Raw genomic sequence first — 12,861 nt, 5'->3', positions numbered from 1 at the left:
GATCGCATCATTCCTATTGCATTTAATCGTTTTACAGTGGAGAAACTTCCATGGATTTAATATCATAAAGTTCCTAATGCATCAGTTGCAAGTAAGAGCTTACTTGTCACGACTTAATTTTTGAGGTTTTGAATTTTGGACCATTTCAAGAAAGATAGACCTAAAATTTTGTGCAATTTAAAAACAAACAACACTATAATTAAAAAGAACCTGAAATCATATCCAAATAGGTGTTCAAGTTTATTACAAGTTGGAGTCCCGAGTTTGAGATACAATTTTAAAGCATACAAAATGACCCAAAATTCATAAAATAACGGATGCCTTGGGATGCCCTATCTATGACTTAGAAGCTCCCCAATGCTCTTCTACCTTGAAAACAATGTAGAGAGGGGCGAGCATAAAAATATTTCGTAAGCAGTCTATCTGTAGATGCTTATTGCATCTAATGTTAATAAGTTACCATGACTTTTTTTCTGGGCTCCAGAAAGTTCAGGCCGAGCTTATCTGATAGGAAGGGCTCGAAGTTTCGAATAGTTCTTTGTTGTGTTGCACACGATGGAATATGAACCCACAAACATGTGTGGCCGAAAAAGATTGGATTTCGCACAAGCTGTTTTCGGTTGGTGAAGACAAACTTCGTCAACGGTCCAACGAAGCCACAAAGGTGGGTGAAAAATGAATATGAGGCTCGAGTTCTCCTTAAGGCTAGTCGTGAGCATGTCAAGATCACGACACTGCACAGTTGAAAAAGTACGATCATGATACATGACACGCGACATCATACATAATACAATTCATCCAACCAAGCTAATAGTAGAATCACTCACTTGGTCAGTCTAAGTCAAATTACTAGATATCCCTAGAGTTGGCTCAAGTGCGTCCCTCAAAGTCTAGGTGGACTCACTACTCGCATCAAGACATATTAACTAACTTAGTACCTAAATTATCAAATTATTCCAATTTCTAGCTCATTGAGCAATTACGAGTCATAATGACCTTAAATATCTCCAATAAGATCCAAATAAGCTCCAAAATGGTCGAAAACATAGAAAACGAGGCTAAATAGTGCAAGTTGAGTGGGTAAGCGATTAGGAGCCATCGGAGCTCGCGTTTGTCAATCGGGTGGCGTTCACGTGTACGCGGATCAATTATGGGTGAAGAATGCATGTGTGGGTCGTTGGGCTGTCAGTGTTTGTGCGGGCTTGAAACAAGCGCGCGATCTAAGGCTGAATGGAGTGGCCCGCTTGTGGCTAGGTCGAAGACACGCTTTTGGGTCGTGCACGCAAGATGCACTGGGTTGTGACTTAAGTATGGGCTGTGTTCAGAAGGGTCGCGGTAGGAGTAACGAGCGCTATGGTTGGATGGTTGAGGGAGCGTGGATGGTCTTTTCTTATAGGAAATGTGGGTCGTTATCCCACACTAGACTGCGGTGGCTCGCCGAAAATCTTACAATTTATGACGAGATTTGATTTTTTTCTTTTTTTTATTCTAACGGTTGTTTCATCGATATAGAGGTCTTGAGGTGTTTTAAATAACATTTACCTCTAGGTTCTATTTATGTTCATTATAAATTTTGGACTTGTATGTAAGACTCGTCTATTAAACACTCTGATGGCCCAAAATAGCACACAACCCAACGGTCGGTAATACTCATGTCTCTAACTTAGCATACACGCATCAGGTTTCCATGAGGTTAAGTAGACTAATTGGACAACATGCTCTATGATTATTCTCTTGGATTTCAGACTCACAATTGGTCCAATACGACCCATTTACTAAATGCTCTAACGGCCTAAAATAACAAAGAACCCAACGATCAAGAATATTGATGTTCCTAACTTAGCACATAGCGTACCAGTCAAGTTTTTGGTAGGTTTAGTAGAATAAGTACACTCACGTATGTCATATACTAGAATCATCTCATAAGCATAAAGTAGAGTCATACACCATGCATACTAATCATTAACCTCTAACATGCTTATAATCTACGCATGCTATCATGATTACTATTGATTAAGTCATAGTATAACGTGCATTTATCATAACTAAATCAAATTCAAACTTGCTTAGGAGGTTCAATATGCTACTTACGTGAATAGCTAACTCCTTTTCTCACAAGATCAATCCTAATATGACAATGGTATATTCAGTAATTAACAACGTCAAGAGGGACCAGTATTGATAGGATAGGTCAAAAGAAGTCGAACGGGATGAACCAGAGCTTGTCACACGCCTGCAATGCACTCACCTCGAGCCTTCCACCTTTCAACCATGCGTGCATGAACCCGACACGCTTGTCATCTTCTTCCTTGACCCGAATTTGTTTTTGCGTATTATTATTATTATTATTATTGTAATATTCTCTAAAATTATTTTGAGAATGGAGAGGTTAAGCCAAAGTCCAAAGGGCCCTCCTTTTTATAAATCCTTCAATCTTTAAAGCTCGAGGAAGACGGACGCTTTAATCGAGTGTGGAATATTACTTTTGGAAAATATAATGTAGTCAAACCCACACCATCTTATAAAGTATTTACAAAACCCCCAATTTCACACCTTTTTTAAAAAATAAAATTAAATAAATAAATATTGTAGTTTCTTCCTAATTTTGTATTCTAAATTTTTTATTTTCTTTTAATTATTTTGAAATCTTGATTGGATTTAAGATAAATGTAAACCAGATTTGATTGGATTCTACAAATTTAGTCGTTGTTCCTATCCGAATCAACTCCAGAACTTCGAATGACTGACATGTTTTGGACGGTAGAACGGGGAGAGGGGGAGTTGTGTCCGCCTCTTTTCCTTGCCGACTTCCAACCCACAGGAGTATACAATGACTGATCATGAAACTGCCGGTTGAACATTCGATAGTGTGTTGCTCCAATGTCGACCCTTCTCGCATGCTTTGAGGGATTGAGCCTTTGAATCCCACTTTATTGGTCTTCTTTTTGCTATTGCTGATAAATTTTAACATCGTGTTTATTTATAGCATGAAGCAACTTGAATCATGGGTCTAGCTTATTGATACGTTCTCTAAAAGCCCCCTTAAATCCACTTGATTTCTTTGTTCCTGCACCTGTCTCCAATGGAAGAATGAGTGGATATGTTCCCCTACAGATCATGACCTTTCCACTCAATCCCTGATGGGAAGCGAGAGATTTGGTATAGCAGCTCACGTTCGGTTGCACTACGGGTTCCCACTAGACACGTGTCCGAGGAAGGGCTCGCGTCTAATTAACTAGTTGGTGAGACAATAACTTACCAAGACAATGATAAGTAGCTAGTCCGAGAGGATGATCAACCACACTGAGATTGAGACACGACCTAGATTCCCACCGTAGGCAGTAGTGGAGAATTTTCCACAATAGGCGAAAGCTCGACGAAGCAGTAAAGCCAATTGAATTGTCTAGTTCTGTGTAATCAAGGTATGACAGGTGCAAATATCAACCCATCTCAATCTACAAAATAAAAATATTGTCGGTTTTGGCGAGGCCTAGTTCCAACTCCAAAATAAAAATTTGAATAAATAAAACCAACCAAATTAAAAAAATTTATAATTGGGTTAATTAAGTTTTTTTATTTAATAAAATTTGTTTTAATTTTTTTTTTAAAATATAATAGCTCAAATGTAGGTGCCGGCGTGGAAATTCTTTTTCCATTTTATGGATTAAATTTATTCCTAGGAGGAATAGAATCATCCTCAATTAACGGAATTTCTTTTTCTTTCATTCTTTTATTATGACCCTTGGGACCCACCTTCCTGTCTCTTGCTTCTATCATAATTATTAATAATTTACTTTTATTTATTTATTTATTTAACATAAATATAATGTATTTTAAAATAACAAAAATACCATTATCCATTACTAATAATTAAACATTCCTAATTAAATAATTATAACTTGCCTTCTTCCTTAATTTTGTTTTACAATCTTTAATAATTTTTTTTTTATATTTTTAAAATAAAGTGAGCAGATCTAGTCATAATTATTATATATATATATATATATATATATATATATATATATATATATATTTTAATAATAAAAGTGAAATGTGAACCTAATTGAAATTTGCCCATCTTGTTTTAATTATATATAATTTTAAACTAGTGCCACGTCATTTATCATAATTTTTTTTTATATAATATAAATTTTATGGTACATTCGAAAGTATGAATGACAATAATATTAGTAGATTATTCATTGATTAGAATGGCCAAGTCGAAGAAAAATATTGATCGCATTTGGAGGATATGATCTACCGAATTGGGTCTTGATCGAGCTGAGTCATGTATTCATCTTTTATATACACCAATAATGAGTATATGATTAAAAAAAATGTATGACATGAGGTACCAAAACTCATCTGGACATTAGGAAAAATCTTTTGGACCAATTTGAAATTTCTAGTTGGTTGGATTGGTAACCTGAACAACCTGAATAAAATTTACAACCAAACCTCAGTAACCCAACCCTACTCTCTATTTTTTGGGTTGGGTTGGGTTGAGTTGAGTTGAATTGTCGGGTTATTTTTTTTAATTACTTTTTAAAAAAAGTTACTTTTACACAGTATATTTAAATTTATAACTAAAATCTGGTAAAATTCAAATATCAACTATTTACGAGTAACTGAGCATCACTTTTAGAAACACTATATATACTGGATTTGATTGAGTTGTATGTCTATTTTTAAGTTGGTTAGGTTGACGGGATAGAATAAATTTTAAATTTTATAATTTAAATTAGATTACTCTGTTATATGAACACTCCTAACAACTTTGCATAGAGCTTACATGTAACTATGATCAATTAAAAAGTTCTTGTCACTTGTCTGAATCATCCTGTTCTTGTTTTGGAGAGCGAGTGATGTCGGCAAGCTCAACTGTGAGTGGGTTAAACATGCCCCCATTGTTAATTTGGGTAATGAGGCCAAAATTGATGGGCGAAAAGGACAAAGCAAGCCGTGTTAGGTTCAAAGGAAGGAGACCCGACGAACGAGAGAAACAGACAGTCGTAAAGGCCCCCTTCTCTGCTTTTCACGATCATACCCACTTCCCCCATCTACCTTTCACTGCTTCTCTTACGAAACAGAGCTTCGGTTTTCAGGTGTTCGTAACTTTTTTTCCCATTTTTCTGATCTGGGCTATGTTTATTTCGACTTGAATCCTCTCCAATTCATGAGATTTTGCAGTGCATTGCGATTTACTCTTCAACATTTTTGTTTACTTCTTTAATGGAAATGAGGGATTACAATTTGGGGCTCTGTATCTCTCTGGTTTTGTTATGCACATCAACTGTTTGTTTTTGTGCCACTGACCTAAATGATGTCAAAATCTTGAATGACTTAAGAATGGGGTTAGAAAATTCAGAGCTTCTCAAATGGCCTGACAATGGAGATGACCCATGTGGGATTCCTCCATGGCCTCATGTTTATTGTGCAGGTGATAGAGTTTCTCAGATTCAGGTTCAGGGCTTGGGTCTAAAAGGACCCTTGCCTCAGAATCTTAACCAGTTATCTAAGCTCTCAAACTTGGGTCTCCAAAAGAACAAGTTCAATGGGGCATTGCCCTCTTTCAGTGGCTTATCAGAGCTGGAATTTGCTTACTTAGATTTCAATGAGTTCGACACGATCCCTTTAGATTTCTTCAATGGATTAACCAACATTAGGGTATTGGCTTTGGATTATAATCCTTTCAATGCCACTGCTGGATGGTCTCTACCTGATGAGCTTGCTAAGTCGGTTCAGCTGACGAATCTTTCACTGGTTCACAGCAATCTAGTTGGGCCTGTCCCTGAGTTTTTGGGGACATTGCCATCATTGACAGCTTTGAAGCTTTCTTACAACCGGTTAACTGGCCCAATTCCTGAGAGTTTTGGGCAGTCTTTGATGCAGATTCTATGGCTGAATGATCAGGATACCGGAATGACCGGTTCGATCGATGTTGTTCCGTTGATGACTTCTTTGACTCAGCTATGGCTACATGGAAACAAATTCTCAGGGGTGATCCCTGAAAATATTGGGGAGCTAGCAGCTTTGTCTGATCTTAATCTCAATAGAAACCAACTTGTTGGTCTGGTTCCTGAGAGCTTGGCCAAGATGAACCTTGACAATCTGGTCCTCAATAATAACTTTCTAATGGGTCCGATACCGGAGTTCGAGGCTCGTAATGTTACTTATGATTACAACTATTTTTGTCAGTCTAAACCAGGTCTACAATGTGCCCCAGAAGTTACTGCACTTTTGCATTTTCTTGGCAGTCTGAACTATCCTATACGTCTTGCATCGGAGTGGTCGGGTAATGATCCATGCCAAGGGCCTTGGTTGGGACTTAGTTGCAATCCTGAGTCCAAGGTTTCGATGATCAATCTGCCCAAGCGAGGACTTCTTGGTACTTTGAGTCCTTCTATATCAAACCTAGATTCGTTGATCGAAATTCGATTGGCTGGCAATAATATTAGTGGTATAGTTCCTCAGAATTTTACGAGTTTGAAATCTTTGAGGTTGTTGGATTTGACTGGAAACAATTTCGACCCTCCTTTACCGAAATTTCGAGACGATGTTAAAGTTTTAACGTTGGGAAATCCTTTTTTGGTTTCTAATCATTCTGCAGTGCCTCCTTTACCGATTACACATCCACCACTTACCAGTGTGTCGCCTCCCCTAGACGATCCCTCAGGTGATGCGTCATCGAGGAGTCCAGTTCCTGGATCTCCAATTACAGTAAGGAATTCCTCTTCATCTGTCCATGTTGAATCCGAGATGCAAAAGTCTTCAAAGACGAGAAGAATTATGTACGTGGTTGCCACGGTTCTCATTATAGTCATGATATTTCTATCAGCATTGTTCTGTATCTTCTGCTTTAGGAGGAGAAAACGAGCTGCCGAATCTCCAACTTTTGTGGTGCACCCGAAAGATCCCTCGTACCCTGAAAGCATGGTTAAGATTTCTGTGTCGAATAAGAACACAGGAAACGTATCAAATCAAACGGGAACTAGCATGACAAGTACTAATAGTGGTGGAACTGAGAGTTCTCATGTGATTGAGGATGGGAATTTGGTTGTAGCTGTTCAAGTTCTCCGCAAGGTGACCAATAATTTTTCCCTCGAAAATGAGCTCGGCCGAGGTGGCTTTGGAACGGTCTATAAAGGTGAGTTGGAGGACGGAACGAAAATAGCAGTGAAGAGAATGGAGGCTGGATCGATCAGTAATAAAGCAATAGAAGAGTTTCAATCCGAAATTGCAGTTCTTTCGCATGTTAGACATCGACATTTGGTATCGCTTTTGGGGTATTCTATAGAAGGAGCTGAAAGGCTTCTTGTATATGAGTATATGTCTCAAGGTGCTCTTAGCAAGCATCTCTTCCATTGGAAAAGTTTTAAATTGGAGCCTCTACCTTGGATGACTCGGCTGACGATTGCGCTCGATGTTGCCCGGGGAATTGAATATCTACATGGTTTAGCCCGACAAACCTTCATACATCGAGATCTTAAATCGTCTAATATTCTTCTGGACGATGATTTTCGAGCAAAAGTTTCAGATTTTGGACTCGTGAAGTTGGCTCCAGATGGGGAGAAGTCTGTAGCAACTAAGCTTGCTGGTACATTTGGATACCTAGCACCTGAGTATGCAGGTACTTACACCAACTCTTTTTTTAGAACTCATGGCAAACGATTGAGCTAGCCTGTTGAAGTATGTTTGGTTTGTTTGACTTTTCGCAGCCATGTCAGAACCTGAATAGAATAGATACTCGTAGTTGCTCCATTTGATATCCATTTGATTTTTTGTGAGATCCCACGTCGGCTGGAGAGGAGAACGAAACATTCTTTATAAGGGTGTGGAAACCTCTCCCTATCAGTGCGTTTTAAAACCCTGAGGGGAAGCTCGAAAGGGAAAGCTTGAAAGAGTTACTCGTAGTTAGAACTTGAATAGAATAGATACTTGTAGTAAAGGCTCCATTTGATTTTTTGTGAGATCCCACATCGGCTGGGGAGGAGAACGAAACATTTTTTATAAAGGTGTGGAAGTGTCTCACTAGTGGATGCGTTTTAAAACCTTAAGGGGAAACCTAAAAGGGAAAGCCCAAAGAGGATAATATTCGCTAGTGGTGGGCTTGGGCGTATCAGAGCTAGACACTAGGCAATGTGCCAGCTCGGAGGTTGAGTCCCGAAGGGGGTGGATATGAGGCGGTGTGCCAACAAGGACATTGAGCCCCACAAGGGGTGGATTGGGGAGTCCCATATCGATCGGAGAATAGAACGAGTGTCAGCGAGGATGCTGGGCCCCAGAAAGGGGTGGATTGTGAGATCCCACGTTAGATGGGGAGGAGAACAAAGCCTTCTTTATAAGGGTGTAGAAACACCTCTTCCTAGTAGACGCGCGCCTGAAAGGGGAAGCCCAAAGAGGACAATATCGGTTAGCGGTGAGCTTGAACGGTTACATTTTTTTTGTTTTTGAAACTTAGGCCTATAAACTCTATAAACCCAAGCACAACTTTCGTAACCAAAAACCAAAACGTTATCAAACGAGCTTATAGCATTCATTCCGATGGCTAATAATTGATTCTTGATTTCAAGTTCTTCAATTTTCTGAAATCTTGTTGTTCTTAAATTTGTGTGGGGATTCAGTGATGGGGAAGATCACTACGAAAGCTGATGTATTCAGTTTCGGCGTGGTGCTAATGGAGCTTTTGACTGGAATGATGGCATTGGACGAGGAGCGGCCGGAGGAAAGCCGGTACTTGGCCGAATGGTTTTGGCGAATCAAGTCGAACAAAGAAAAGCTAATGTCTGCGATCGATCCATCTCTACCGGTAAACGCCAACCTGTTCGAGAAGATCTTCATAATCGCAGAATTGGCAGGACATTGCACAGCTAGAGAGCCAACTCATCGGCCCGACATGGGACATGTGGTGAACGTGCTTTCGCCTTTGATCGAGAAGTGGAAACCAATTGACGACGATGCGGATAGTTTGTCGGGGATTGATTACAGTCTACCGCTTCCTGAAATGCTAAAGGTATGGCAGGAAGCAGAAAGCGGGGACACGAAGTTTACGAGCCTTCAAGACAGTAAGGGAAGCATTCCGGCCCGACCCACCGGATTTGCAGACTCCTTCACCTCTGTTGATGGAAGATGAGTAAACTCCTCATTACAAAGGAACTATTACCATCTACCTCAGCTGAATATAAGTTAATCAGTTAAAAGCAGTTGGAGCTGGGTTTATGAGCTTTTGATTTTACTCTTTGTTTTGTTTTGTGTTCCTTTATTTATGTCGTGCTTTCTTTATACAAAGCTTTTTTTACTGTGTAAAAAATTGTTATTAATATTATCATTAATATTGTTAGGGGACGTGGGACTTTCATCCGTTAACACCTCCTCTCGAACAGAGTGCGAGGGGACCTTTTTCTTTTGAAGTCCTTTGTTCGAGATTTGAGGATTTACCAATCTATTAGCACGATTAAGTTTAGGGCATGACTCTGATACCATGTTAGGCAAACACGACTCTCCACAATGGTATGATATTGTCCACTTTGAGCATAAGCTCTCATGGCTTTGCGTTGCTTTGGACTTCCCATGATCATACCAATGATCATTCCCTAACAATATGAAGAAAATATTTTTTGTTCATAAACTCATGATCATTTCCTAAATTAGGAGACGTGAGACTTTCATTATGAATGATTTTTATTCCAAACTAATTATATATATATATATATATATATATTAAAGTTTATAGATGTCATATTTTAATTTTTATTAATTTAGGAAATGAATTTACCAATAAAATCCCATTCCCGCTCTATCCCAAACGATTCTTCGAACAGGAACGATGAGCAGCGTTCCAGCGCACACCGCCATTCCATTCCAATTCCAACTCCAACAATATTCTAATTCAAATCCATCGAATCTCAATTTCCCTCGCTATCCCAATTCCTCAAATCCCATTAAACCCATTGTTCTATGGACCTCTTCTATTGCTCGCTACTGCCGCAACGCCCAATTACCCGAAGCCGCCGCAGAGTTTACCAGGATGAGACTCGCCGGAGTAGAGCCGAACCACATCACATTCATTACGCTTCTCTCCGGCTGTGCTGATTTTCCGTCACACAGCCTCCACTTCGGCGCTTCTCTTCATGGGTACGTCCGTAAATTAGGTTTGGATACAGGGCATGTAATGGTTGGGACTGCTCTAATTGCTATGTATGCCAAATGTGCTCAATTGGGTCTTGCTAGGAATGTTTTTGATTATCTAGACATGAAAAACTCTGTCACTTGGAACACGATGCTCGATGGGTACATGAGGAATGGGGAGATTGAGTTGGCCATTGAACTGTTTGATGAAATGCCTACAAGAGATGCGATTTCCTGGACGGCTTTAATTAATGGTTTTTTGAAACAGGGGTACTCTGAACAAGCATTGGACTGCTTCCATGAAATGCAATGCTCGGGGATCGAGCCTGATTATGTGTCAATAATTGCTGTTCTTGCGGCGTGTGCTGATTTGGGTGCGCTTTCTTTTGGGTTATGGGTTAATCGGTTCCTTATGCAGCAGGAGTTTAAGGATAATATTAGGATAAGTAATTCATTGATAGATATGTATTCTCGATGTGGATGCATTGAGTTTGCCCGCCAAGTGTTTGATAAAATGCCCAAACGAACTTTGGTATCTTGGAATTCCATGATTGTGGGATTTGCTACTAATGGCTTTGCAGATGAATCTCTGGAGTTTTTTGATGCAATGCAGAAGGAAGGATTCAAGGCAGATGGAGTTAGCTACACGGGAGCTCTTACTGCGTGTAGCCATGCTGGCTTAGTGAACAAGGGGCTGGAATTGTTTGATAACATGAAGAGAGTACATAGAATTACTCCTAGGATTGAGCATTATGGATGCATTGTTGACCTCTATAGCCGTGCAGGGAGGTTGGATGAAGCGTTGAACGTGATCGAGACAATGCCCATGAAACCGAATGAAGTTGTCCTCGGGTCGCTGCTGGCTGCCTGCAGGACTCATGGTGATGTGAGCCTGGCTGAAAGGTTGATCAAATATCTCTTTGAGTTGGACCCTGGTGGTGATTCGAGTTACGTGCTGCTTTCGAATATATATGCAGCAGTCGGGAGGTGGGAAGGCGCCAACATGGTCCGGAGAACAATGAAAGCCCGAGGTGTGCAGAAAAAACCGGGGTTTAGCTCGATTGAGATTGACGGTAAGGTTCATGAGTTTGTTGCTGGTGACAAATACCATGCTGATGCAGATAATATCTACTCCATGTTAGAGGTGTTGTTTCATGAACTCAAGATATGTGGCTATGTTCCTGAAACTGCTACCTTTATGAATGGTAATGAATCTAGTAAAGAGTATTGAAGCTTTGTTTCGTAAATCCCTTATTTGATCCATTTGAGGCATTGTAAAATAGTGAATGGATTGACTTTGATTTTGCATCATTTGTTATCGCATTTGAAGGTAGAAGCAAACCGGGATAACGACCCTAATTTGTAAAGGGAACTAAAGCTGTTATCATATATATGATATAATCTTTTTATATGGAAGCGTTTGTTTAAAATCATTTCATATTTCAAGAGTCAGTAAAACGAAGGAAATATTTAAAGTAAATTAAAACCAAATGAAAATATTAAAAAGCTAAAATCTTAAATAATAATAATAGTAATAATAATAAATAAATAAATAATGCACTTACCATATGCAAATTTCATAGTTTTTATACCATGATGCCATCCATGGTGCAAATGTATCTTGCTTTTAGCTTGAATTTTTTAGGTTTAAACAAATGGTTTTATCAATTAAAATAGTGAACGTCAATAATAGCATAAAATTTATTATTGTCACGTTGAAATTTATCATTTTAAAAAAAGCAATCTTTTGAGATTTGTGCACGAATATGAATGGATGAGAATCACCTATCTTCAAAATATTTTTTCATTAATCTTAGAAGAAAGTGCTAAGACAAGAGCCATTAAACTAAGTTGGGCACTTGCGGGCGATAGTCAATGAGAGTCACTCTCGTTGGATGAAAGTCTCACCTCTGCTAATTTAGGGAATGCTCATGTGTTTATAATCAACTCATACTATATTTATTTTTATTGGTATGAGGCCTTTTGGGAAGCCCAAAACAAAGTCACGAGAGTGGACAATATCATATCATTGTGGAGAGTTATGTTCATCTAATATGGTATGAGACCCATGCCCTAAACTTAGTTATGTCAATAGAATACTCAAATGTTGAACAAAGGACTCCAAAAGAAAAGGAGTCGAGCCTCGATTAAGGGGAAACGTACTTTATTCGAGGGAAGGTGTTGGATGAAAGTCCCATAGCAACTAGTCTAGGGAATGATCATGAGTTTATAATCAACGAATATTATCTCCATTTGTTTGAGGCCTTTTGTCATACCATTGTGAAGAGTCGTGTTCATCTAGCAACTCCATCTTTATCAAAGCACAATGTGATTTCATACAATTGACTGTTTTTAGTCGGAGGCCTGACTTGCGGCTTGAATGGCACCTTCGATGACATGATTGATATTGGTGGGTTGTGCTGCCGGTCGAAAAGTAAATTACACCGATAGTAGACCCCTTAGAATGTGGAAGGAGAAAAAAAAAAAAGAAAGTAAATTACACCAATAGTATAGTAGTTATTTTCGAAGTATTTGACATTACCAATTCTTAGAAATTAAAAAATAAAAAAAATTAAGTCTTAAAATATAATGTTTCATACTTCATACATATAAATTGATTTTATATTTCGAAGGCATTTGAGAACATGCTTACCTTAATTCTTTTGAGAAAATTTTGTTCCTTGGCAAACAAATTTGACGTAGTTGTTTGAAAAAAAAAAAAAAAAAAAAAAA

At 38.7% G+C, this 12,861-nt stretch overlaps 2 protein-coding genes across 2 annotated transcripts; both read left to right on the top strand.

Annotated features, from left to right (window-relative positions):
• Positions 1 to 4,891: 4,891 nt before the first annotated feature.
• On the top strand, positions 4,892 to 9,357 carry LOC111449395 (receptor-like kinase TMK3). The gene is made up of 2 exons (XM_023089266.1): positions 4,892 to 7,630; positions 8,625 to 9,357. Exons 1-2 carry the CDS (start codon positions 5,233 to 5,235, stop codon positions 9,131 to 9,133), a joined length of 2,907 nt encoding a protein of 968 aa, XP_022945034.1. The 5' UTR covers positions 4,892 to 5,232; the 3' UTR covers positions 9,134 to 9,357.
• Positions 9,358 to 9,788: 431 nt separating this feature from the next.
• LOC111449396 (pentatricopeptide repeat-containing protein At1g05750, chloroplastic) lies at positions 9,789 to 11,364 on the top strand. The gene has a single exon (XM_023089267.1). It carries the CDS (start codon positions 9,827 to 9,829, stop codon positions 11,357 to 11,359), a length of 1,533 nt encoding a protein of 510 aa, XP_022945035.1. The 5' UTR covers positions 9,789 to 9,826; the 3' UTR covers positions 11,360 to 11,364.
• Positions 11,365 to 12,861: the final 1,497 nt, after the last annotated feature.

Source organism: Cucurbita moschata, unplaced genomic scaffold (genome assembly GCF_002738365.1).
Source record: "Cucurbita moschata cultivar Rifu unplaced genomic scaffold, Cmos_1.0 Cmo_Scf00011, whole genome shotgun sequence".
Taxonomy (NCBI): domain Eukaryota; kingdom Viridiplantae; phylum Streptophyta; class Magnoliopsida; order Cucurbitales; family Cucurbitaceae; genus Cucurbita; species Cucurbita moschata.
The sequence above is the reverse complement of the archived record's forward strand: the minus strand, read 5'-3'. Positions and strand labels throughout refer to the sequence as shown.

Bases quoted from the DNA above. Each gene is read 5' to 3' on its own strand.
- LOC111449395 (XM_023089266.1), top strand. From the start codon at position 5,233: ATGGAAATGAGGGATTACAATTTGGGGCTCTGTATCTCTCTGGTTTTG. The intron at 7,631-8,624 runs GTACTTACACCA...GTGGGGATTCAG, and splicing joins CCTAGCACCTGAGTATGCAG to TGATGGGGAAGATCACTACG.
- LOC111449396 (XM_023089267.1), top strand. From the start codon at position 9,827: ATGAGCAGCGTTCCAGCGCACACCGCCATTCCATTCCAATTCCAACTC.